Genomic DNA, 27,001 nt, shown 5'->3' on the forward strand with positions numbered 1-27,001 from the left:
ATGCTGTCTCAAGCAGATGCAAGGCTGGGAGGTCACCTGAGCCCACCAGGGCCACAGAAAATGGCCTGCAGTGGCCACCTGGGGCAACCAGGCTGCACTGAGGGCTTCTCCTAGCAGAGGCTGTGTTTTCGCTGCTAGGTCTGTGATGCCAGTGACTGCCGAGACCCTGCCAACCTTCCCAGTTGACAGGGAGACGGGCCCATGGGTACCCCAGGAAAACGTGACTGTCTCAGTGCTGTCCCAGGGGGGCTGCCCTGCTACAGCCTGCCCTGGGTAACCTTGTTCCCTCTGGGCAGTGTCCTTGGTCCTAACCAGGGACCAAACCGCTGGAGAATAGGTGACTTCTCCTGTGGGGCTAGTTTGTGTACACGAATTTTCATTAAGCTTCAGTTTAACTACGCAATTAGAGCAGAAATAATGCATCTGAAGGTTTAAAATTCGTGGAATTGATAGCCAGGTTTTCAAGGAACACATTAGCACGTGTCATTAGCAGCAACAGAGCTGACTAATTATTTTGTGTGGAGCAATTTCACTGTGCCGCAAACACGGATTAAAGCAGAGTGTTTCTGGTACGTTTAAAAAACCACACTGCAGTCATCGGAGCCAAGCTGTCAGTCAGAGCTCCCCCCCGCTCTGCCAGCACTCAGGAAGGAGCTGGTCTAAGGGACGAGCAGTTTTTGTCATTAAAGTCTGGTACAAACCCCACGTGGGGTCTGGTGGGCCCGTGCCAGACCCCGGTCCTTCTGCTCTCAGTGGCACCTTCCCCCAAGAAGCCCCTGTAACGGGGCCGTGCAGGCGGCTCTGCTGCACCTACCTGCCTGCAGCAAGCACAGAGACCTGCTCAGGACAGACCTCCTGATGTTTCCTGGCTTTGCTTTCAGCTGCGTTTGAGGTTTTTTTATTCCTCTCCCCAAAGGGGACATTTAAAAGCTACAGGCAGCAGAGCAGCATAGTTTATAGTCAGAGTCCCAAACAGGCACGATGCTCTGCTGTGAGACTGCTCAAGCAGTTCACCCCTCAGACAGCATGATTTACCTTCCTTGCTCACTAAAAAGCTCACAGTGGCAAACAAGGCTGAACCTGTCGCTGGGCAGGGAGCTAGAGCTGTCACCACACTTGTCATCCTTCCTTCATCTCATCACCACTCGTTTCACACCCGCATCAGCCGCGTCCCTGTGCGAGCTCCCCTTGAGCATCAGCTGCCGCTAACACCCGTCTCCTCTCCCTCCACCACAGGATGACATGCACAGGGTCATTGACCAGCAGCTGATGGACAAACACCCGAAGGAATGGAGCCAGCTTGCTTATTCCTTCTCCAGTGGCTACGGCGCAAAGCGGAGTGCCAGACCCTCCCCCGTGTTCAGGCCGGAGCCGCAGGGGGACGAGCCCGTCGGGGCAGAAGGGAACCGTCTCTTTTCCTTTTTCAAGAAAAATTAATTTGAAAAAGAGAAACCTCTCCACCAATTCCTGCGTCCAGATGGGGAGGGGGGCAGCTGCCCCGCTTGCTGATGGACCCAACTCTGATCCACTAGGGAAAAAAAGGGGGCAAAGGAGTTAACCCTTGAGACTCTGCACTATTAACACCGCACCTGGTCTGAACCAAATGTTTACATGAATCGGAGGTTTGCAAATTGACGATGTGCTACTAATCGAAAGCAACTTTTCTTATTCTTTAAGCGAAGTGGTAAACTTCAGGGTATATTTTAGGCGCTTTGACACAGTTCAGTTTCTGCTGTGAAGAATAATCCGATTGTCTTAAAAGCGTTCTCATGCTGGAGAAGGAAATAAGCAGCCCCAAGACAAAGCAGCGCAGGAGACTGGGAACTGCCGCCGCAGTGAGTGCAGGGGGGGAGAAGAGAGCAGAATGCAAAAGGAGAGGAGTCCCTTACACCGCCCTCCAGGCCTGGCAGCTGTGATATCCTTCCATCTACCCCGCTGAGACTGGAGTTGCTCGAGCCCCAGCATTGCCATATTTTGATAAGTGAAGCTTTCCCTACAGCAGAAGATGAGCCCTCACCGCACATCCTGCCTGGGCATCATCCCCTGCTGTGGCTCTGCATAGATCCTCACCCCTCACTGGGAAGCCAGGCTCCTTGCAGATCAGGGCAGCTGTAAGCTTGCTGATGTTACTGTCTTCTACAGCTCCCTCCTGTTACAGAGAGAAGAGTTGCAGAGTCTGCAGTTGCACAAAAATATTAAGGATTTCTCCCCAGAAGATTGACCATCTACAACAGACTACAACCTGAGTAACGTTGTGGATGTTCAGTCCTGGGGCACACGCTGTCCCACTGATGGCAAAGGTAGCTGTGGAACTTCAAATCACATGCCTTTCCCCAAAGCCATGTACCCCTCCCCAACTAAGAAACCTGTTACTTTAACTGGATACCCACCCCACCCCCCAAAAAAGAACTCATTGAGAGCCTACCCATAATGAAATCTATGACCTACTGATGTTGGGTTGGCAGACATGATCCTTAAAAATCATGCACACACCTACCTTCACTAAACCACAGGCAATGAGGGCACCTACAAAGCTCTGGAGATCCCATAGCTTGCTCTTTGCCCCCACATGGTACTATTAGCTATGGCCTGATGTAAACGGAGAGCACGTTCTGCTTGTGGGTCATTCACTACTCAACCCTTCAGCAAGCGGGTTGTCAAATCTCCTTTTAACCGAAGATGATCAGAGCCTGCTTTGCTGTAACCAAGACTTGATCAATGAGAAGGAAAAAAGCTTATGTGGTGTATGCACACAGTGGTGCTGGAAATCCTGCAATACGTTTCCCTACGCACTGGACGGGCACCTTACAGCTCTTCCCTTTAACACAATCTACCTTCATAAAACAGTGAGTTACACCAGGCCACGTTCAGAGATGTCCTGCTGCTGTTATGCAATTTTCACACGTTCTCCCAGCTCACAATACCCACAGCCCCCGATTTGTTTCCCCGTTGCTTTGAGGAGGCTGCCCCCTACGCTGTCCCACAGGAGATGGAACTACGTACACATTCAGCTCTGCCCTGCTCAGCAACTTAGGTGCTAAAACACCATCCTACAGGAAGCTGCTCATCTCTGCTCAGTATTTACAGTCACAGGCTTTCTGCTAGGATTAGGTATTGAACACCTCCTTCTAAGAAGCAGGTAAGAGCTTGGTGGGTTGTTTTTGAAACTATTTAACATACCTAGTGCATAGGGCATACATAATACCTCAGTACCAATATCCCTTCTGCCTACAAAGATTTGTGCATTCCCATTTTTCCTTATTAGTATGAAGCTGCCACTGGGCCATTCTGCAAGGAGCAGAGTACTCTTTGGGATTCAGAATGATGCTAAAAACCTAAGTGGTAAAATGCATTTACCTGAAAGCAATGAAGCCTGGATTCTAGAACCTACTCCAGGAAATTCTTAGGTAAAGCAACCACCAACATTGTCTGATGCTTAGAGAGTCTGGAGCCTCACTGGCAGGAAAGAAAAATGAAACCTTTTATCTCTCTTCCACTGAGTGCCTGCTTGTATCCACTTGTGCAAGTGAAGGAAAGGGGCTTAGCGCAGTGCCAAGCGTGCTCTCAGGATGGCAAACTCTCATTGTCCCCCCATACCTAGGCTGTGACTCTTAACAGGGCAGAGACACGAGGCATGTGCTCAGCATCCCCTGCTGTCAGGACTCAGTTATGCCCATTCGCATTGACAAACTGATACCTGCAGAATTAGGCGTGGACTGATGGATGCCAGCGATACCTGTGAACAGTTGTCCAGCGGTTCTGTGGAAATGACACTGCGTATTTTTGGGAGAGCCTTGTGAATGTCTTGCTCCTTGCAGCTCTTTATTCTGCTGTCAGCTGTCATCTCCTGGGCCCCAACAGCTCTCCAAACCACAAACCCAGCAGCTGTGTGGGACTCCATCCCTGTGAGGACGTCTGTCTGTCTGTATGTATGTATGCAATCCTAAGGCAAGGGCCTTAAGTTATCTAATGAAGATGCAGTAATGAGATGAAGAAAGGTGCCTTCTGCTACATGTTTGCTGAGAGGAAAGTGACTCATTCGGTTGCAGGAGTAGGCAATTGAAATGCACAGCACATCTCTTCATTTAAGGAGGAACCTATTTAATCCCATTGCAATTTTATTTATTTAATAACAGTAATGGAAGAGATTGCAAGAAGAAAGTCAGAATGTTCCAACGTGCTAGTTGGATGTGGTTTCTTAAAACTAACCCCTTAAACCGAAAGACTTAGTTGCACTACTAAACCCAGAAATATGAGAAAATTGGGTTTTAATGAACTGGATAACAGACCAAAGGAGACCTCCTTGTGCTGAGCTGCTACTCAATAGGAACAGAAACTGCCTTAACATAGCAGCTAGGTTTTGTTTTGTTTTTTAAAAACTTCATCAGTGCAGTCCTTCGTGTTCTCATTTGTCATGTCGTGTTTTAACAAGGTCCTGTCTATTTCACCTTGAACTGTCGTTAAAACACTCACCCCCGTTCTGTAATGGCCAGGAACCTGGAATTGTCCTTGCAGTGTTGGTTTAGGAGTCACTCGCTCCACTTGTGATACTTGATACTTCTAAGACACACGGCAAAAAGGAAACATCAGCTCCAGCGAATGAGATGGAGGGAGCGCAGTAATCCAGCAGGTACTCAGGATCCCAAAGTAGATTTAACAAGTGGGATCAGCAGCTCCAAACACAGCACTCACCTTTACTTTTGAGATAATGGTTAATAAACCAGTCGTGCTGCACAGTCCCTGTTGCACAGAGAGAAGATGCCTGCTGAGATTAAGGTTACAAAGAACTTTCCCACAGTTAAGTAACAGGTGGCTAGGCAAGCACTGACTATGCTAGCATCATGTAAGGGAAAGGGAATGAATCTCCCTTAGCAAACTGCAAGGGAAGCAATGGTAAACAAGAAACAAGTACATGCAAATGAAAGGCAAGTCACTAGCACTTTATATTAATATAAACTTAGATCAGCAACTTGCCATCAAGATGGATGCTAGATCAATTAACGACAACGGAATAATTTTGCACAGAACAGTGAGAAGTGAGGTTACAGGCAGTGCTGCGTGCACAAGGACTTTATAGCTGTATGCACTTGTCCTACTTAGGATGGTAAATTCCAGATATGCCTCTGCAGCAGGCAAACTCTCTACTCCCTACTCGGCTATAAAAAGCAAGATTGTTTTAACCAAAAGCCAAGAAAGGAAGCGTCTGGGTGCTGCAGCAACAATTCCCTTAGATTGAAAGGGAAAAAGCACACAGCAGGGACAAGCAGAAAGAATGTATCTATAGATATGTACATAAACCACAGTGCTGTAATTTTTGTATGTAGCAGTAATGTAAATAAATGTATGGTTTTTATAAGATACATATTATAAAAATCTATAAAGGCATATTTTTAGTAAAAACAATGCTCTACTTCTTTTGTAAATAGTTCTCTTCAGAATAAAACAGATCATTTATACGAAACCGTCTCAGCTCAAGTCACTGCTTATCCTGCCTAGCTGCAGAACAAAGTCACTTCTTGAACACCTTTGAACATCTTTAACACCTAGCAGCATCTTTAGTACCTCATCACCCCAAGAAATTCACCCACACAAAGCATGTGCACACATTCAGAAAAGAACGGTCCAGGAGAAAGACCATTTGAAGCACTCACATCTCCTGCTGCACAGGAAAATAGAAAGGCAAGCCTTCAAGTCTTCACCACCATCCAGCCACTTGTATCCTTTACTGGCCTTTAGGTGGAGGGATATTCAAACTTCAGGCATTCAGACAAAACACAGGCAACAATGAAACATGCCCAACTTGACCCAGTTGGGATTCGGACCACCTGTGCCCTGAGGTTTCCCGTCTGCACAGTTGCAGCAGGACAGCGCAGGCAGAAGAGGCATCTTTGCACAGCAAATTTTCATCACGCTTCTTGAGAAGCGAGGACCTGCCTTCAGTAACCTGCTTGTGTGCCAAGCACAAGGAGCGATAAACTGGCAGCAAGCACATGGTGATAGCTGCGTAGCTCCTGTACAGAAACACAAACGTTCAGAAATGCCTGTGAAAGCAAGGAGAGACTCCAGGTGCTTTGTACACACAGGGTCTGACCCCGGCTGCCTTGGATGAGATGCTTTCAAGCTCTCTCAACACTTTCTATAGAACAAAGATTCTAGCAAAATCATTTAGCACCTCTCACACAGAAATAGGTTACCAGTTCCAACCTACACTTTGATTCACATTTAAAACTACAATAGCAACCAAACAACCAGGAAAGCGTGAATTTTTGTTTTGCCAATACCCCCTGCCAGGAAGAAAAACCCTCCACATACAGCAGAAGGGCTCATCCCTGGCTTGCCACCCTCCACCTCCAGATGCTGGACTGCAGAGGAAACAGAGCCTTGAAGAAGATTTGGCAGCTTGTAACCTTTATTTTTAGTTTTTTAAAATTATTTAAAAAGCATAATTAGAAACTTCCATTACAGAAATAATCCTAGCAAACCAGTTAGACATTCCATTGCTCGACATTTAGGAAACTTCACATCAGCACACCACTAGAGATGCAGTCCCCACCCCTTCCAACTGAATAGTCGGTGGCAAGAGCAGATATAACTGCTCCTCTATAGCCAGCACTAGAAAAAAAAAAATCCCACTTCAAGCCAGGAAGCTGGACACCTGGCTTGGCAGAGTTCAAATTGTGGCCACAAAGACCTGGACTCAAAGAGGACCAATCTTTCCACATAAGAGAACACTCCAGGCTTGGGTGCACCATTTCCTCATTTTATTGCATCAATTCCAGTAAATTCAGACATTTTCTTTACCTTTTCTGCCTGTACGAAGTTGCTCCCTCCTAGACCTGCAGACTCGCTACCACAAGGGTCCCGAAGGAATGCAGTAGGGCCCTTAAACCTGGAAGTGGCAACTGCCACAGGACAGCTCCGTTTCAACAGGAAGGCTTTGAGGACTGACAGAGCTCCTTCCCTGTGCACACACCACATCCAACACCAGAAAGCAGACAGAATGGACACCTGGTGCAACTTAAGCTGCCACTTTCCATAGCCGCTCGAGTCTTACAAATATCAGAGCTCACACTAGCATCCCAGCTCAACCTTATTCTTGGGCTACCAATGAAAGATATGTGAAGGAAACAGATGGGTGAAGGCAGCTGGAAATGTACTCCCAGCACCTGAACTGATTAAAAACGTGTTACACATTCATCATTTTCATTATTTTTTTTTTAAAAAAAGGTCCTTAAAGTGATTGATTGTGATGTGATTGTATGATTAGGACTCTTACCACAACCCGTAAAAGCTAAAAAAAGAATGTAGGCAAAATAAGTGACTAAATTTTAGCCTCTCCTGGGGGACAGGGAGGGAAGGGAGAGAGGAGGGCTGATTCAGAGCTCATGGGCATTGGTGAATCACATCCTACCAAACCAAGGCCAACAATTCCAAAGGGCCTCACACTGACAAATTGAGTACGTCCATCTTTAAGGTCTTAAAGGAAGTCATATCCTCCATGCCTTTTAGTCATTTTAAAGATTCCGTTTAATTATTATTTCAGCAATTATTCAGGTGCTGAGCACGTACATTCAGCCCAGACATTTGATATCTTCGTTACACACACATACTCTCTCCACCTTTAACTATACCTACCCAGGCCGATGAACTGAGCCCTCGCTTTCCCAGAGAAGCCAGCAAGGGCCAGGAAAACATTACTGAGCACAGCAAGACCAGTTTGTTTCCAGGGGTGACCCTCCACCACCACATAACCCAAGCAAGCAAGCTTTCCATTTCCTCACATTAAACAGCAGTCCTCCTTTCTACTAGAAGAATCCTGGGAATGATCCTGCAGCAGCTTCCATATTCAGACACCAATCTACAACAGCTGGATTTATTGTCATACCTTTTCTCACTCAAAAATAGCTTTGCCACCAAAATTCACATTCAAGTTCAGATCTCATTTGTTGACAGGGCAATGAGGAGAAGGGGTATTGTGGTTTTTTTTGGCAGAATCACAAGGTTTTTGTTCTCAAAAGAAATGGACCCTCACTTAGGACCGTGGCAGAACCAAAAGCAGAGGTCAAAGGAGTTTAATTTTGCCTTAAAAAAAAATGTTTTATCCAAGTAAATCCCACTTCTGCAGGTTGGTTTGTTTTTCAGTATCTTGATACAAACTGAAGGAGAGCACAGGTACGGCCGGGCTGCAGCACAAGAAGGTGAAACCCAAGGACGCAGCCACAAACCTGGACCATGGCAAACTGAAATTCAAGGCCCCAGCAGCAGCACCAGCTGCCAGCCCAGGGGCTGGTGAAGTGAAACCCCAGGCTCCAGCAGCAACGCCTGCGATCCTGGTACCTAGAAAAACAAAGCCTGAGCCCCAGTAAAAGCCTGGAACTCAAAGTGAAGCCACAGGCCCCAGGGGCACCAGTTGCCAGCCTGGAGCCCAACAGAAAGGAAGCCGGAGGCCCCAGGAAGCAGTTCCTGCCAGCCTGGGGCTGACTCGAATTAAGAACTTTGTACTACTTCTTTAAAAAGGTGAACTCTGCAGTCCATGATTGGTTGACATTAAGAAGGCATAAGCCAAAGCGACAACAGGGAGGCGAGGCTGGTTAAAGCAATATACATTATATACAAACTCTTGGGTTAATTAGTCCACTTGGTAGGCAACGTCCTTTCTTGTCTACAAGGCGCACTGGAATGAGCAGGGGAGGAGAGGGGGGCAAGATTCCATCCGATACCTTCTTGGCACTGAAGTGGTAAGGTGCCAGCGCCTCTTGATAGAAAACATGGAGAGAAAATAATCTTTAAATAACGGCACAAAACTGAGAAAGTCCTCCCAAAGCCTGCCCCAGTGGAATTGCCCGAGTCTAGCTGGAGGGGCTGATCTGTCAGAGCAGAGTCTCTGCAGCAGGGAAAGGGCATTAGCAGCACCGCTTCTTCCTTTTACTGTTCTTCGTTAGCTTCACCACATCATTCTGTTGCTGCTGTTGCTGCTTTGCTAAGTTTTCTTTCTTCGCTCGCAGAACTAGCTCTGTAATGCAATTAAACATCTGCAAGAGAAACAAGCGAGGTCAGACCACCCAATGAACTACAGCCAGCCATTAGGGAGCTGCTTTAAAAGAACAGCATCCACTCTTCTCAACATTTCAGTAACGGTTCAGAGACCTTCCCCAACCCACTACGGGCCAAGTTCAAATCTGGACTCCTCCAGACTCACTTCCAAGCTAAATCAGTGATGCCTCAATCCCCTTTCCCAAACAGGTCAGTTTGGCAGCTGAGGCCTGTAGTGAAGACTGAGCAGTTCTACCTCCTACAAGCATACCCCCCAGTGAGGAGTCTTTCCTGAGAACATGCCTGATGTGTTAGCCCTGAAAAGCGAGTGAAATGCAATGAGGCCTCCTTCATCTTGCTTCACCACAACCAAAGGTGGTTGGAAGCCTCTTCTTGTCATTTTACCTTCTCACGTGCAATCTGCAATGAAGTATCCTTCTTCCTCAGCAAGGATAATGTCATTCTTATTTTTTCCTCAAACCATTATCTCCACATAGTTCTACACATACTCTGTTCCGCACATTATATTACCTCTTCCACATTAACATTTTCTTTGGCGCTGGTCTCAAACAATTGGATCTCCATCTGCCCAGCGAATTTATAGGCATCTTCTGTTTCTACCACTTTTCGTTCTGGGTCATCGTTTTTATTCCCCACTAGAAAAGGGAAGAAAAAAGTCAGTACAGTACTTCAGTAGGTCATCCCATTAAATAAGATGCTCTAAAGCTCTGATCAGTAACTTACCTAGTATCCGGCAGACATCATCACAATTTTGATTAATTTCATGCAACCACCGTTTTACATTCACAAAAGATTCTGCACTGGTTACATCATAGACAACAATGACCCCATGCGTTCCTCTGTAATACCTACGGAGCAGGACAAGACAACAAATGTTAACTCAAGTTATGCCTCACTTTCTCAGCTCTTTCTCTTGCACTCAGCTTCCACAAGACTCATAGCGATCCCCAAGTTCAGGCAATCAGGTGCCCCCATTTTCTTTCCAATGGGAGTCGTTTAATTCTTCTATAGCATTTAGGTCACAAGCTGTTCCTCTAAACCTACAGAGTTCCCTGCTCACTTTGCTCATGCAAGCAGGTTTCCAAGTCCAAAGACTGTTGCTGTCTTCCTTGTTTAGGCTGCCAAAACCCTCAAAGATGAGTAACATCTTCCAGCAACATGAGCAAGAAGTGGTGGTGGCCCCAGCACTGCCGTGTTGTGGACCTACCACTGCACAAGCCACAGAGTCTTTGCAGCAATTCCCTTATCTATGGAAGTTTACTTACAGACTAAAATTTCACAGCAGATCTTCAAATATACTCAACCCTCAGTCACAGTTCTCTGGAGCTCACAAAAATTTCTGTCCTGTTGAACGACTGTGCTCTGATCACACCTTCCTACTCAACAGATCTACTCCATATGCACACTCAGTGCGTTCTGCTACCTTTAGCCATTAAAAATAAGCTTTGCTTCAGTTTATTCCCATTAGTCTTGGACAATCAGCACCTTTAAGAGATAAACAAATCTGATACTCAAGAAAAAAGCTGAATTCAAATTTCAACATCACTTGCATGAAGCTACTGCAGGCAGGCAGTATGTGCACCACAAGAATGCTACATAAATAAAGCAAGCTCCACCTCTTCAGTTTTCAGCCACACTCACAGGGCTACCAGTTTTCTTCTCTACTGCAAATTAGGCAGCTTTGCCCCCCCCAAAAATTTAACAGAAACAGATGACTGTGAGGCCTTTACCAGCAGCCAGGTTTTGTACTTTGAGTAGCTTTATTTTTTTCCCATTCACTACCTCCTCTTTCTTATGATCAATATTAAGATCTCTATATTTTTATGATTAAGATCTGTTATTAAAACAAATGCAAGAATTCAGCATACCAAACCTGAGGAATTTCCATTAAATTGTGACAACATTCCTGGAGCCAGATCTCACACACTGCAGCTCCCCTCTGCTGCCCTTCAGACATGTGCTGTGACCACCCTGATTCTCAGTTTATTCCAACTCAGCGAACACGAGTTTGAAATTCAAAACCATTTAATCTAACCAGATGCGCTACTTCTTAGAAGACCTCAGTTTCATCTCACTTCTGCTATTGATGCAGTTGAGTAAGTCGCTGTCTCTTCCTCGCCTTTGGCCTCACCATCCCTCCTTTAACAGAAGGCAGCCACACAATGGCTTTGTAGTGAGCGTCACTGCAGATCAATGCTTCTCAGTGATGTGACACACGCCCTACAGCAGCAGGAGAGCCCACTTCACTTGCTCACCTGGGTGCTTTCAGAAGACAGCCAAGTACTTCTTCCATGCTATGCTTTACCAGTAATTTGTGTTTGTACATCCATTTGCCTTGGCAAGAACTAACTCAGGAGAGAATTATTTATTCTTGGTAAGAGACCCGGCACTATCAAATATTCTAATCCTTCCTCAATCAGCTCCTTTAACACTTCAAATGTTGCTGCAGCACTGCATTTGTGCTTTACTTCGTTACAAGCTCAATTTTATTTTAAAACTTAAACCTTTTAGAGGAAAAAATATTCCACAACCTGAATCCATACATTGCAAAATCTTCTCCTGACAGCAGCACGTACTGCACAGATTTTGATGAATACTGGTTTATGACTCTCATATCTCTTATTAGTCCTTTAATTCAGCAACTAGGCTGACCTATCACTCCCTAACACTGAGCTTTAGATTTGCAACGAGAAGATTTGGCCTTTGGAGACAAGCCGTGGTTCAGTTACACCAACGCAGAGCCGCTTCGCTCTGCCGTGCTCCCCATAAAACCATCCCCATCAGCAGCGGACCCACCGGAGCATCCTGCAGCTCCTACCTTGCCCACGCATCCCGGTTTTCTTTTAAGCAACAACATATGATGTCGGGGAGTGGGATAACGCGCCCTGCACATACAGGTCCCACTCCTGACATGCTGCCATTTGCTCCTGGAGATGAGGACTGTGGGCTGGACCACGCAGCGCACACCACTACGGCATTCAAAGCTCTGCGGGAGCTGGGAGCTCCTGCCACACAGCAGCAATATTGCCAACCACCGCATCAGAAATATCTTCCTTTGTGCAAGACAGCAACCCCTGACTCCTGCTGAGCTCCTACCAGCACACACTGCTTCTATTTTTGGAAGGGAAAATTGTCTGGCACACTGTTCTAGAAAGGTTGCCAACCCCTCATCTCCACTAAAATGTCATTTTCTCCATTGGCTGACATTACCTTTTAGCAGCCTGCGAGATAAGACTGGCTACCTTTTGTTCTCTAGCTCTTTAGCCTCCTAACACACACTTTAAACAAAAAAGCTAGCCCTGCTGTTTTCTCACATTTGTTAGGGACAGACTTATGTCCTAGATAACATTTTAGCCTTAACAAGTACAGCAAAGGTTCTGCAACCTGAAGTGCAGGACAGTACTGAAAGACCAAAATCTAGTTTATCCTATTCCGCACTTCAGATTTCAGATTGATACCGTGCAGTTGCTTTTATAGGAATGTAGGCTTTGGCGAGCAGAGAACAGATGGGGCTTGTGGCATTCAGGGAGAGGTAGGTGTAAGTTTTATGCTTTTGGCAACCAAGAGGTAGCTGAGGCTTTGACACTAGAGAAGAAGCTCTAGCTCCTTCCCATCCACATCTCATGGAAGATGGATGCCGTAGGAATCAGAGCAGAAGAGGACTGAAGTTCTCAAACTCGCCCTCCCATTCAAGGACTGAACGACTGATGCTGGCTGTCCTCTGTCAGGGAGGTCTGCCATCTGCCCTACAAACCTCCACAGTCAGGACCTGCTACTGCTCCCCCTGATAAACATGTTAAAACAACATAGCAAACAAGAAGTTATAGAAGAGTTACTCATCTTTGGAGTGCCCAAGTATCCCACTGAGATCAAAGACAACCAGATCTAAGCTATTTCCACATGCGTATATCTTTGGATGCTTGGTAGAAGGCAATAATCCTCTATATGGCTGGAAAAGTTACCTAGACTTTAGCTTTGGTGTGGGAAAGGCTTCAGAATGATAGCAGTAAAGTTGAAATTAGTACAGAAGTAGCCAAGTGGCTCATTTTACCTATAGAAATATTAAAAACTGCCATGAAAATGTTAGCTACTAATACTGCAGTATTAAAACGGAAAGTCTTCAGAACTGGCTAACCAAACACGGCTTTCAGCCACCCACATCCTACGGTCTCTGAAGGCTACTTTTATGAGCAGAAGGGAACATTTTGCCTTCCACTGTTGCATTTCCTACAAGATACCAGTGAGAAAGTTCTCTGAATTCCCCTAATAAATGCTTCCCAAGATTAGAAGATCACCAAGTCTGAAGGCAGCTAAGCAGGATTTAGAAGATGGGTCCTACTGATGGCATTGGTTCAGTATGGAACATAAATTCTTTTCTCCAAGAGAAAAAAAAGGTAACTCACTGACTTGAAAGATAGGCCACTGGTTTAATCTAGCATCTTTATTAATAGTTCACTTGTTTGTAGCACGTTGCCTTGTTTTTCATTCCTCTAGAATTCTAACTGATTCCAAAGAATTCTAATAATCTATTTTCATACTTGTGCTTCCAAGGCACCTGAAAAAATGCATCTGTTGTATAACCAGAGGTCTGTTTGACTAGTCTTTTGACCATCATATCTGGTTTACAACACAGAGCAATTCCATCCTCTCCGAATGCTTATCCCTCTCTTGAGCATGCCATTCCATATAACTGCATGAAAGGAAGTTCCTCTGCTTTTACTGTTCATCCTGAACTAACATCTGACAACTGTTACCTAAACCTTAAACCCTAAACGCACAGCCCTGAATCAGAAGAGAAGAGTCCTTGTATACACCAGCAAATCAAGTACAGGAACTGTCTGTTCATACAGCTCAAGTATTTCTGTTAACACGGCTGAATTCTGGCATGCTACCTCTTCGGTGAATTGAAATCAAACTGCAGTTTGGATGACGTTCCATGCCAACCAAATTATTACAACTTAGCCTCTCCTCCCACTAGGTACCAGTTATCCCAGTATTTCCACATCTAGTAGACAATAAAAACAGCTGCTTTTATGCTCCTCAGTCCACAAATCTAATCTGGTTTGACATTCCTGAGTTCCTGTACAATGCTCCTGATCAAACTGATTTCTTCTCCTTATGTTTTATTTTGTTCTTCAGTTCTGTACCTGCGGTCGAGTACAATCAAAACAGTATAACTTTTTAATGTTTCCCAATGTTTTACTGCTAACTTCCTTCCACCTCAGCCATTTTGCAACCCCAGGTTTACACCGCAGCACTTCCAACCTATTTCATTATTACCAGGTGGGCTCCAATTTCAGGCTTGCTTGCCAGGCTTGGCTCAATGTGAATCTCAACTCTGCCTTTAACTGAGAAGGGACTTCCTGCCCTGAAATACCACTGAGGTAACACCTTCTTATGTTCTTAACCTCAATCTAAATGGTCACTGTAACAAACACTGCACACCACCCCGCTGACCGTGCACCCACACTCCACTCCACCCATGACGCAGTCAGCGCAGCCCTTTCACAAACACCAACTCCATACCTCAGTTTGAGGCTCCTCTGGTACAAGCAAACCAGCTACTGCATTACTTTGCCAAACAAAAGGAGACAAAAACCCTTTCTGAAACAAGAACCTTGTTACCTATTGTTTTCACAGGTGGTATGTCCAGGTCAAGGCTGCCTTTGGAAAAGCAGCCGGGAACGCCGGGCAGGCACAGCCAGCCCACCTACCACCAAGGGAAGCCCCCCAACGCCATCAGAATTCACAAAGTGTTTTCCTCAACAGGGCAAACGCACTCGGGCACTGGCACTTTGCTCAAAGCTGCACAAAATTCAACTCTTTTTTCCTGGCCATGCAAGATTCTGTAGCTGCCTTCCCGGTATTAAGGCAGGAAAACTGGGGCCTTCGCTTCCCCAAGAGCACAAGTTGTACTTGCTCTGGTAAAAAGCCATGCAAAAGAGAGGAACAACTGAGTTCAAACAGGTCATGGCACAAACGCCTCCAATCATTTCAGCTTCTCCATTTGCTGCTGTAATTGAAGAAAAAAAATCCATAAAACACCACGCAAAGTCTGACCTGCAGCTATTCCCACTCACAAAAGGAAGCCTCTTTTCCCGGTGTTCCCCATTCAGCGGCGGATACCAGGGCTTTTTAAACTAGCTGGCATCAGCCCCTCAGCCCCACGAACCAACACTCATTAACGCAGCTCCGAGTTGTGTCAGGGAATCTGCAAACAGGAAGGGCCGCTGCTGACTCAGCACTAATTGGGGCACCCGGCCTGGCCGGGCCGCACAGCTGATACGCAGCGCGCGCCGCGCTGCTGCCTCCCCCTCGCTTCCTGCCGCGCTCCGACGAGAAGTGATGTCACGCACAGGAACCCTACGAGAGGCAGCGGAGCTTTTTCAAGCCAAACACTCGGGAAACAATGGAAGCCATCCAGTAACATCCGTCTAGAAGGGCAGAGGAAAGGGGCGGGGCACAGGTTCGGTTTTGCTGTTTCTAGATGTTCAGGCACGACGCGGACACAACCGGTCCCGCTATTTAAACTGCTCAGACATGAAATCAATACGTCAGCTGAAAATCACCCCCCCTCAAACTGGAGCCAGAAGAGAAGTCAGCCACGAAAGACCTAGTGAAACACCTGGGCCTTACAATGATTCATTTTTATTATTATTCTTTTATTTCCTTTGTGTATTAAAGCTCTGCATTCTAAGTATATTTCTCCTTACTCCCCCAGTGCCACGTTGAGCACTCCAGCATTTACTGCACTTGGTTTACAAGCAGACTTTATTCTTAGTTCCCATTGCAGTAGCTCTGGGTGTGGTTTCTTCAGGAACAGGAAAAGCTGCGCACACGCTGTTCAAAAGGACAATGAGCACGCAACTGAACTCGGACCAAGGAAAAGGTTAACTTCGTGTGGGTGTCTGCTTCACCAGAATTCAAGACAAAGATGGCCTTTAAATACCTCTGTCCTAAAAGAAAACTAACCAGCGGTTAGCCTATTCTTAGACCTCAGAGCTACTCGTTAGCTATACGACACAAAGGGTTTGTGCCTGCGCTCCTGCCGTACATCCGATCAGATGATGATCTTCCTGGGCAGGTTCTCGAGAAAAGTTTTCTAGTATACGCAAAAGAGTGAAATAATTACAGTTTGGAAACTAGCAGCAGAGGAATAAGACAAAGCCAGCATGGAAATGCACTGAAGACTGAGGAAATCTGAAGTCCCTGCTTCAAACTTAAAGGCAGTAACACCACCCCTGCCTGTTCTCAGTCAGCTGAGAGAAGATCCACTACGCAGACAGCACAGCTATCGTTACCTAATTAACTGCACCATTAAAGTATCTAAATTACAAGATCCATTCACAAAGCTATACGTCACAAAGCCCAGTTATCCTCACGTTGATGTGATGGTCCGGAAGCGCTCCTGTCCAGCTGTGTCCCAGATCTGTAGCTTCACTTTCTCTCCATTGATCTCCACTGTCCGGATTTTAAAATCCACTCCGATTGTGGTAATGTAGCTGCCTGAAAGGAAAGTGTGGATAAGTGAGGAGCTAAGGCTTCTTTACTTTGCATGGCTCAAAACACACTTCTGAGCCCCATTGGGCAGTAGCTCTCAGGCTGGACAGGGGGACAACTTCCCCCATCTGCTCATCTTTTAAAATGCCCTCTGGGGTTATGCTGATCTGCATGTTTTACCTGCAGCAAACAGATTTTTTTTTCTAGCCATTAAGCCCCATCTCCCACACCATCCTTAAAAGTTAAGACACTGCTGAAAAATAAAATTATTCTCCTACTGCACTTGTGGTCAAGGATAAGCACTCAAGTATCTTAAGACCTGGATGGTAACTACAGAAGTATTCCACATGTGAAAGCTTTGTGACAAAGCTTTGCCTGAAATGTTAATGCAATCACCTGTTTTGAATACAGTCTGTTCTGTGAGTTTCCTCCCAATAAATTAGTTATGTCACAAATGTAAGTGATTTAGCTACAATATTCAATCAGCCTAAATCCCAAAGGGCTAGTGGGGAGTCTGCACGGAACACAGCACAAGCTAAAGAACCTAAGCTATTTCTGGAACCGCGTCAGTCTTTAAATGCTGTGGTATTCTCAGTTGTAAGTGAAGATCCAAGGGGATGGCTTAGAGGGGCTTGTACCGAGTCAGAAACACCTTCCTAGTACTGCCACCAGTTTGTAAGTGCTGTGCAACGACTCCTTACCAACCAGGAGCAGTGGAGCAGACCTTGACCATTTCACTTAGAGAAGTAAACAAAATACTCACCTGAGAAGGTATTATCTGCAAAACGCAACAGCAAACTGCTCTTGCCCACACCTATGACAAATAAAGACATCTTTGAGTACAGTCATCGTGGATATCAGGAAACACAGCAGTACCTTGGCCACTCGCTGCATGCTTTAACTCTAACCAGAACCTTTCTCAGCTGCTGACTCGGTACCACCACCCTGAGCAGTCACCTCAGTGCTCTTCCTGAAGATTTCATCAAGAGCCCAGCGGCACACTGCGGTCACTCCGGGACTTGGTATGCTTCCTGGAGCAACACAGGATTGTCTTTTTTTTTTTGTCCCATCCTTTTCCAGCCCTCAGCAAACTCCAGCTCATTTCTGCAGCCTGCGACTCATTCTAAGAGGTCTCAGGGCAGTAAGGACTACACACAAAGCTGGGTACGTCCCGCTGATGTGCTCAGAGCACTGCCCTCAGCCTTCCCGTTGAATTCCACTCACACATCAGCTTGCACCACTGCCCACCTCCCATCCATCTGCACTGTGCTGAGCTGCAGTGGAATTTGGACTACTTAGACAATCAGACTAGGGTTTGGTTTTACAAACGTTATCGTGGCCACAGTTTAACCGAAACCTAAACCAAACAGAGGAGCTGTTTGTTCTAGAGCATCCAAAATCGGCTTGCTCTACACCCAACAGGAGGGGCACACACCTTGCTGAAGCTGTACCTTCTGCCAGAAGGTTCCATGAAACAAATGTATTCGTTTAAGTGCTTCGAGGAGCACTGCGTCCATGCTTTCCTTAATCAATTGTTTGCATCCAGAACACACCCTCTTGCGTGGAAGCACTTCTCATAGGTCTTGGAACACAAATCATGGGAAGCTCGTTCCTACACACCCAACTGAGGGAACTGGGGGATCAGAATGCCTCAAAGTTGTTATCTCTATATCACATCTCTGTTGTTGCTGTCCCTTCCTCTCCTCTCCACCTCCTCCCCCTCCAAAAAAAAAAAAAAAACCAACCTGCTACAGCACGAAGAGGAAATTCAAGCTCACCAGGGTGATTATCTACTAAATCTTTGCAGGTAGAAGTTATTTAAGCTCTTTATTTTGATGATGTATAACTTACAAATTCTTCTTAACAGAAGAATGTTTAAAGGTACAAGTAAAAGGCTACACAGACCTCCAATAGTTCTTGGCTGTCTGCATCTGAAGACAGCTACCAGCAAAAATGTAAACCAACTCCCACTAAAATCAGCACGATATCCATAAAACAGATCTCACTTGCAAGGAGTTCAAGTCTCCAAACACTCAGAGAAGCCAGACTCATTTCACATCAAGTATTAGGGGAAAAGAAAGAGCCATGAAATAAACCACAGAGCTACAGCGTGCATACAATGAACACACCTCAACTCAAAAAAGGCAGCAGAGCAGCTCCCAAAACTGGACAGAGCGCTGTTTATTTAGCAAGAGGCAAACCCACGCACAATGCCAGTCAGCTAAAAATAAGGAAAAAGAAAGGAAATGTCTTCAGCAGGTACTCTGCTTTTGGATCAAACAGCCGTGGCCCCCAGCTCAATAGAAAGCCAGCAGATGCTGCAACCCGCAGACCTGTCAGACCGCAGCACTCGCTCAGCCAGCCGGCCTCAGGCTGCCCTGCAGAGCAGAACTGCCCGGGCTGCGCAGGACCTCGGCCCCGTCAGGCCAACCACCACTGCACCAGCACCATCCTGCCCCCAGCACCCAGCTGCCTGCTCAGCAGGAGGAGCCCCTGAGCCCTGGAACACGCTCCAGGTGACGGCGGTGTCACTGAGCTGCCTCTGACCCACACCGTGCGAGTCGAGAGAAACCAGACTCTTTATCATACTCCACTTCCTACACAGAGTTATTTGAAGATCTGAAGGGAGAAGGCTAGCAGGGCTCGCGGCTCGTTCCAGGCAGCAAAGCGAAACAGAACGAGGAAGGCCTACTGACTGGGCAAAATGAAAGTTAAAAGCAAATTTCCGTGCCCTTCCAGTTTCTGAACCCACATCTTGCCAAACGGTGAAAGGAAATCAAAAAGCACGAGGAAACTGAAGCAGCGCATATAAGGCACAGATCATCTGTCTTATTTTTAAACATTCGGCACAGCGGAGATAACCAGCAGCTTCTCAAGATGACCTGTTCTAAAAACACACAAACCTACTGCCCTCAAACGTATTTGCATATGGGGAAAGCAGATGAAACAACCATCCAGCCCTATCAGTCCACTTCCTATCACAAGGCTTCTCTAAACATCAATAAACAAGGCAAGCAAGCTGTTTTGTGGAAGCAGGGACAAAGCCTTCCTGGTGGGGTAAACAAAAACAAAAACAAAAAAGAAAATCAATACCCCAGCTAACTAGTGAGATTTAATTACAACAACAGAGAAGCGCAGGCAAGCAGACAAATCTCACAGTGCTTCCCTCCTCTCACTGGATAGCAGCGTGGGGAGTTGCTCAAGACAACTCGGCTGAAAAAATTAATTTAATTGTTCAAAACAAGGAGAAGTCTCCCTAAGAGTTTTCACCATCCTGTTTATCTTGCCTGAACAGTTTTGAAACTCATCAGCAAGCAACAGAGCTACTGCTTTGCTCAGAACGCAGCATTTGGTTTTAATAATCTGCAGGCTCCCAAAAGTGCCTAGGGTTTTAAGCTGCTCTGAAGCTTGCATCCTGTTCTCCCTCTTCCTTTTAGACTTGCCTTTTAGGCAGCCTGTTCCTTCTTGCTGGCACACAGCAGAATAGGACAGAATACCTTCACATACAGCAAAAGCTTCTGGAGGTGACAAGTGCCAAGATCGAGCAGCATTCCACTTTCACCCGAGAGCCATGCCTCGCTGCATGCCGGGACCTGCTGCCTCACGGACCACACCTCTACGAAAAGATGAGGGTGGATGCCATCTACTCCAGTTTATGGAAATTTAACTGTAAGCTGCTGGAGCGTTACCAAGGCAGAGCTGGACTGGGGTAGGAATCATCCCTGTCCCGCTTCTTATGTACCTGGGCTGGGCTGCAGACCCGGGCTGAGTTCACACGCCAGCCCTCCAGAAGTTTCTGAAACTGCTGCAGGAGCACTCCGGGTTTATCTGCAGGCTGTGTACCTGCCCCTTCTGCACAGCTGGCCTAGGTGCAAGCACCCAGCCCACGACTACAAACACGCACGGCCACCAGCTTGGCGGGGATTTAAGAAATAAGTAAAAAAAAATGACAACCTGCAGAGGGGAGACCTCAGGCTGGGGCCGGGTTAAGGGGCACTGTGGGGAGCAGGGCGCCCAGCCCCCAGCCCTGCCCTATCTGTGGGTGCCCAGCCCCCAGCCGCCCCCCGAGGTCCCCCCCCTCTACCCCTATCCCCCCACACCCCCATTTTTACCTTTTCCCCCTTTTTTTCCCTCCCCACCCCTCCCTTCACCACACCCCCCGGCAAGGCCCAGCCGGGCCGCGCCCCCCCCTCAGGCCTCCTCTCCGGGCCCCCTCAGCGCGCTCCCCTCAGGGTGGGGGGGTCCCGGCGCCGCTCCCCTCCCCCCGCCCCTCCCCGGGGGCCGCCTCACGGCCCCGCCGCGCCCCCCCCCCAGGCCCCGAGGGGCGGCCCAACCCCAGGCGCGGGCCCGGCCGAGCCCTCACCGCTGTCGCCGATGATGAGCAGCTTGAAGAGGTGGTCGTAATCCCGGGCCATGGCCGGGGGCGGCGGGCGGGAGGCGGGGGGGGGGGGAACCGGAGCTGAGGGGGGGGCGGCGGCGGCCCCGGGCCCACTTCCCGACCTGCGGCCGGAACTGACAGCCGCGCTGCTGCACTGCGCATGCGCCGCGCCGCCGGGGCGGGGAGGGTGTGGGGGGAGAGGCGCGCACGGAGCATGCGCACAGCGCGCCCGGTGCTGGGTGTGGAGGGGGTCCGCGCCCCCCCCTCCCGCCGCTCCCCTCAGGCGGCCGCCATGATGGTGGCTGGGCGCTGAGGGGAGGAGAGGGGCGGGGGTGTGTGTGGGGTGGGTGTCGGGGTTACACAGAGGTGCTGGATGGTTTTGGGGTGTGAAGGGGGCAGCTGTGCCTGCATCACCTCACACTGCCGTGGTTCAGAGTGCACTGAAGGGTGTTACACGTCCAGAGGTGTCCCAGCTCCACAGGGAGTTCCCTTCTCCAGAGGTGTCCCACTTCCACCAGTGTCCCACTTCCAGAGGGGTTTCCGTTTTCCAGAGGAATTTCCCACTTCCAGAGGGGTTTTGTGCATGGCTCAGTTCTTGCTGCCATTGCACAGGGGCTGGCTGCACATACACTATAAAGCTGTGACCCCTTCTAGGTGGAGACACAGCACAGGAAAAGCTCTGTTTGTCTCTTTGGATCCTTTCCTACCAAAAACATCTGTTCTTGTTGGCAATCAAACTCCTTGACAATGCAGTGTTTTGGCTTACATACCTCATTTATTCAGGATTTCATTTTTCTTCACATTTTTAAGGCTTAAAAATAACAAAGGCAATGTGCTAGTCATTGCATCTATCTTCAAAGTAATTATGTCACCACTAATTTTTGTTTAGCACAGATTCAAACCAAAACACTGACAATATTTAATTAAACCGAGTTTTGTGGTGGTTTTTAATTATTTTAAACACAAGCTTACAGTTCATTGACAGAAGTATCTCATTACCACACTTCAGTTTTTCAAGTGGGGAGAGCTGTCTTGGCTCTGAAGCGCACAGACCTCTACCAGCAGCTGAGCCTACAGATAGGCAACGTGAGGATGGCACAGAAATCAGGGACAATTAACCTGAATATGTCAGTCCATAATGTTTTTGCTAGCTACAATATAAATAGTAGTTCTAAAGATACTTAGGATGCACCTACATAGAGGATCTTTTTGGTAGCACCAAGGCACAAGTGAAGGATAGAAATCAGTGAAACGGCACCACTGCAGCCCATATCAGTGAGCGTTTGGAGGCTGTTCAGGCACCAGAACAGGTTGCCCAGAGAGGTGGTGGTGGTGTCCTGCCTGCCTGCACGCTGCCCTGAGCAACCTGCTCTATCCGACTGTTCAGCTGGACTCGCTGAACCCCAGAGGTGCCTTCCAACCAAAATTACACTGGAAGCTGTGAATGTTTCTTAGAAAATGACAGGCATTTGGTAGTGGTATTGCTTTCTCCCTTAACGTTGGCTCAAAAGCTGTAGATTCTTTTCTTTAGTTTTACACAATAAGGTTGTTTAGGAGAAATAAGAATATTTTTCACAGAATCACAGAATTTCTAGGTTGGAAGAGACCTCAAGATCATCGAGTCCAACCTCTGATCTAACGCTAACAGTCCCCACTAAACCATATCCCTAAGCTCTACATCTAAACGTCTTTTAAAGACTTCCAGGGATGGTGACTCCACCACTTCCCTGGGCAGCCTGTTCCAGTGTCTAACAACCCTTTCAGTAAAGAAGTTCTTCCTAACATCCAACCTAAAACTCCCCTGGCGCAACTTAAGCCCATTCCCCCTCGTCCTGTCACCAGGCACATGGGAGAACAGGCCAACCCCCACCTCGCTACAGCCTCTCTAAGGTATCTGTAAAGAGCAATAAGGTCTGTAAAGAGCAATAAGGAGCAATAATTTTTAAGGCAGATGTCTCTAACCAGTTCTAGAGTTATTTCCTATTTCTTCTACATAGGATACTGTGGTATGGTTCCACTGTTACAGTTTTGTTATTCTTATGGAACTCATTAGAAATATCTGGAAACAAACCAACACAGAATGGCTAAAATAGCATGTCTAGAGTGAAGATCTCTTTGGCATATAAAATTGCACCTTTTAAATACTTCTGATCAAAAACACAACTAATGCCTGTGTGTTTAGTTACAAACCTACCCTAAGCTTAACCTTCAAAATATGTTCTATCCTTTGAAAGCTCACCCCTATCACACTCTTCTTGTCCAGAAATCCACTTGGATGACCTCCATCTCACATTCTGACACCATGATCTCTGCAGTTCACGCATTTAAACACCACGCTCTGTAGCTCATTCACTGCGATCCTCAGAGGTATGATGTAGCTAACTGAGGAGCAGGAAAGAGGCTGGAGCACTACCAGACATGAAAGGGTGCCATTCTGCAGGCCCATGTTCACAGAAACCCTGCTGGAAATGGGTCTGCAGCTAGCCCAAACCTAGCCCAGTGCTAAAGCAACACCCCTGCATTTCATCTGCTGCAGTACAGCACTTGGGCAGCCCATCGTATAACCCAACGTGTGCCCCAAGTGCCAGGATGTCCAAGGGGGCTGCACCATTGCAGGGAGATCCCTTGAATCCCTCATACAAACCACTAGCTCAACCCCAAAATTACAGTGCTCCCATTACCTTTATTTTTAAGCTCATGAAACCTCATGTGAAAAGTGTAAGATGAGGTCACATTGCCAAATAAAATGAACCATACACAACTGTGTGACTCAAAAAAAAAAAAATATATATATATATATATATTGTTTTCACATTTATCTCTTTTCCATTGAAATTTTTAACACCTTGTAAGTTTAAATATAGCTCAAATTATTTTGTGATCTTCTTGAAATACACACAGTTCAGCTGTCACTCAGAGACAGCTGCTTGACAGTTCAAAGATGTTATTACAGTCAGTTGTAGGAAAAAAATTATCTTATACTGACAACTGGTATTTTCAAGACATTTGAAATGAGAAAAAAATTAATTCCTTAGTCTCCAAGTTGGCACAACCAATTTATCAGATCTCATGTTGTGGCAAAAATTATGGGTATTTTATCTCTGATGTATTATATTGCAGTGCATAAATAGTTTAGTGAAAAGTAGCTATCAAAATCCAAATTCAGTGTTTCGCTGTAATTGAAAAATCAGCATATTCTCCGTAAGTGCAAGTGAGCTCCTACCTTTCACTCCTCCCTCTCGGAAACAACTAAACTGAGTGTAGACATAGCTGCTATTTGGCAAGATGAACGAGTTTTTCCACTTCACATTATACAAGGTCAAAATACAAATCTTCAAAATACCCTTAATTCAACAACAAAATTGCAATTGGCTAAAATTAATAAGTTAATAAAAAAGCTTTCTATTAACTGTAATTTTCCTGTGCGCATTTAAGTGGAGCATCAGTTAGAATCCTAGAGAAAAGAGGTAAGCCAAGCTGTCTGTGATTGAAAGCTCAAACTGCTGTTCTTTAGAAAAACTTGCATTTTTTTCCTCTTTCCTGTCTACGTTAGTGAAATAAGCAATTTCAATACAAACAATGTGCTGTTTGCCACCTATCTGGTAGTTTTTGAATAGTATAAAAGTCTGTTTAAATCTGCTTCAGTGCACAGTAGTTTTTGCATTGCATGGTTTAACTGCTGTTCCTGTTATCCCAAAACGCAGTTCATTATAGGTGAAATTAATCACAACACACCGAGACTGCCACATCCTTAAGAGCATTTTTAGTTGAGTTTTCACTCTGATTATTATCAATTCATCACAAAAATGGAGTTTAAGATTTAAAGGAAAGTAAATTAAAAACAAAACAAAACAGATGTACTATTCTATTACCACTCATCCTTACGATCTTGTAGACCAGCTTTGATATTTAGGAACCTGGAAATTAGTAAATACAGTATTTTTCTTTAGAAAGATACACTGTGGTACTACTGACCAGTTAATTCTTCGAAGTATACTAAAACAAATTATTCCCATCTAAAATATAGGAGTTGGATGCGAGAGAGGAGCAATATATAAAGCTTGTGATGCCTAAAACTACCGTAACGTTTAGGTGGAATAGTCTTTAGATTGCTCACGACAGTTTTATAAGTAATGACATATAAAGTACATTGAGCTACTCCAAGGGATATCCACCAATACTTGGAAGTTTTCTGCTCAGTGTAGTTACTCATAGCTCACTGTCAAACAGCATGCAGGCAAGTAGCTTCCTACAGTGAATTATCCCATGACTGGTTCTGCTTATTATTTCCATTAATTATCTGGATGAAGGGATAGAGAATACATTTTTTTAATCTTTAGATAATAAAAAGCAGAAGAGCTTTGCAAGTATTTTGGAGGGCAAATACAGAATTCAAAACCACCTTCAAAAATGCAGATAAACGTTATGAAATAAGTAGTCTGGAAGTTCAGTAAGACCAACTGGAAACTAGTGGAATTTTGTAGATGTAATCAGCTGCATGAATACAATGTTTAACATAAATAGCTAAAGAGCAATTTTGAAGCCTGGATTCATAGTTGATCACAAACTGTACATGTTTTTAACAGCAGACTTGTTGACATGGAATAAAAAGGAGCCAAACCTCATGTTGGGATAGACAGCTGTGTCTTATGTAAGACTTGCAAAGTAATAGTCTCCACTAGAAGACTTAGTCCAGCAGTGGACACCACGAGAAAACTACAAGTCAGAATGGAACAAATATGAAGGGCAACAGGATAGGTTTAGAAAACATGATCTACGTGGAAACTTAATAGATCCATCCTTGTTTCATCCAGGAAAGAGAACACTGCAGGGATGATGTGGCTGTTGCACAAATTAACTGTTCTCAATGCCTGCGGGAATGGGCCAGGCAGTAACAGACTCCAGTAGCAGCAAGGAAGGCTTTGGTAGACATGAGGTAAGCTCCGACAGTCTGAAAGTGCTTCTAATAAAATAGATGGCATGGACAAGTTATAGAATCACCAGCGTATGATGCTGTAGAACAATTATATGGAAATCAATTAGGAATGGTTCAGTCGGAGCTGAGCCTATTTTAGATGAGCAGTAAAGCAGCTGACTTTCCCAAGTCACTTCCAATAGTTCTGCCTGGCTTCTGCAGCAAATCACTTGCTTGCCAGGAGCCTGTACCACAGGCTTGGGAGCTGACAGAACATCAGGAGCTTTTTGACAGGCTTTTGACCAGAACAAAGCACAGCACTCCCAAATACCTACTCAAGACTGTATCTTGCTATTTCAGGAATTAGTGTGGTGAAGATTAAATGTTTTTAGGTTTGCTGCTACTGCCACAGCAATCAGCAAATCAGTTCTAGTGGAGGGTGTGATCCCTTGTGGTTACATTTTATGCTCTCAAATTTTATGATGTATAGTATTGTATTCTCCCATCATCATGGTTTGAGCCATCCAGAGTTGAATCCCCCCTCTTTGAAACTACAGATCTTGATGCTCTAGCTTCTGAGGTGCAGCCATCTGCTCTGTAGGTTCCTTAAACAGATACAGCTCGCTTAACTACTACTCTGCATAGAATGCAAAACAAATTTTCCCTCTAAAAATTGGCATTTTGCAACACAATTTTTCACTATTTACATCAAGTGGCATTAAAGGTGTTAGTTAATTAAAAAAAAAAAAAAAAAAAAAAACGCAAGTGCATAGTTGGCCAGGTAAAGTAAAACACGGCTTTCTTGGGGCAGTACAACTCATTGACAAAAAAATCTGTGTGTTGGAAGTGCCAAGTATCTTTCAAAGCCTTTGAAGACAAAAATAGAGGACTTTTCACAAGTCAAATAACAAAAAGCTGGATGTAGTCAAAAATACTTTGGAAATGAACAGGAGCAATTACAAATTTCATTAAATGTCACTTCTGGCTTGGTTTTAAACCGTAGCCTCTTCAGTTTTGCAAAAGGGTTTTTATAGATTGTAGCACTACCCACTCTACAAACCGTACGCCCTAGAAAAAGCAGGTCCAAAAAGTAAATCACAGTATTAGTTTGTTGACAAATGAATGTCTAAAAAGAACAGCTTACACCAGAAGGA

At 45.8% G+C, this 27,001-nt stretch overlaps 2 protein-coding genes across 4 annotated transcripts in view; one reads left to right on the plus strand and one right to left on the minus strand.

Annotated features, from left to right (window-relative positions):
• The window catches only part of BICDL1 (BICD family like cargo adaptor 1), a 51,850-nt gene extending 46,448 nt beyond the window's left edge, over window positions 1-5,402 (plus strand). For 2 of the 3 annotated variants that reach the window (XM_068653802.1, XM_068653801.1), the window contains one exon: window positions 1,237-5,402. In XM_068653802.1, the coding sequence (XP_068509903.1) occupies window positions 1,237-1,437 (201 nt within the window). In that variant the 3' untranslated portion in view covers window positions 1,438-5,402. The remainder of the gene's footprint in view (window positions 1-1,236) is intronic. The other variant, XR_011088475.1, reaches the window with a different exon arrangement.
• Window positions 5,403-6,387: 985 nt separating this feature from the next.
• Window positions 6,388-21,073, minus strand: RAB35 (RAB35, member RAS oncogene family). The gene is made up of 6 exons (XM_068653822.1): window positions 20,918-21,073; window positions 17,318-17,368; window positions 16,437-16,560; window positions 9,778-9,902; window positions 9,565-9,689; window positions 6,388-9,032 (listed from the first exon to the last, which is right to left on the minus strand). Exons 1-6 carry the CDS (start codon window positions 20,967-20,969, stop codon window positions 8,904-8,906), a joined length of 606 nt encoding a protein of 201 aa, XP_068509923.1. The 5' UTR covers window positions 20,970-21,073; the 3' UTR covers window positions 6,388-8,903.
• Between the last annotated feature and the right edge of the window lie 5,928 nt (window positions 21,074-27,001).

This window comes from Anas acuta, chromosome 17 (genome assembly GCF_963932015.1).
Source record: "Anas acuta chromosome 17, bAnaAcu1.1, whole genome shotgun sequence".
Classification (NCBI taxonomy): domain Eukaryota; kingdom Metazoa; phylum Chordata; class Aves; order Anseriformes; family Anatidae; genus Anas; species Anas acuta.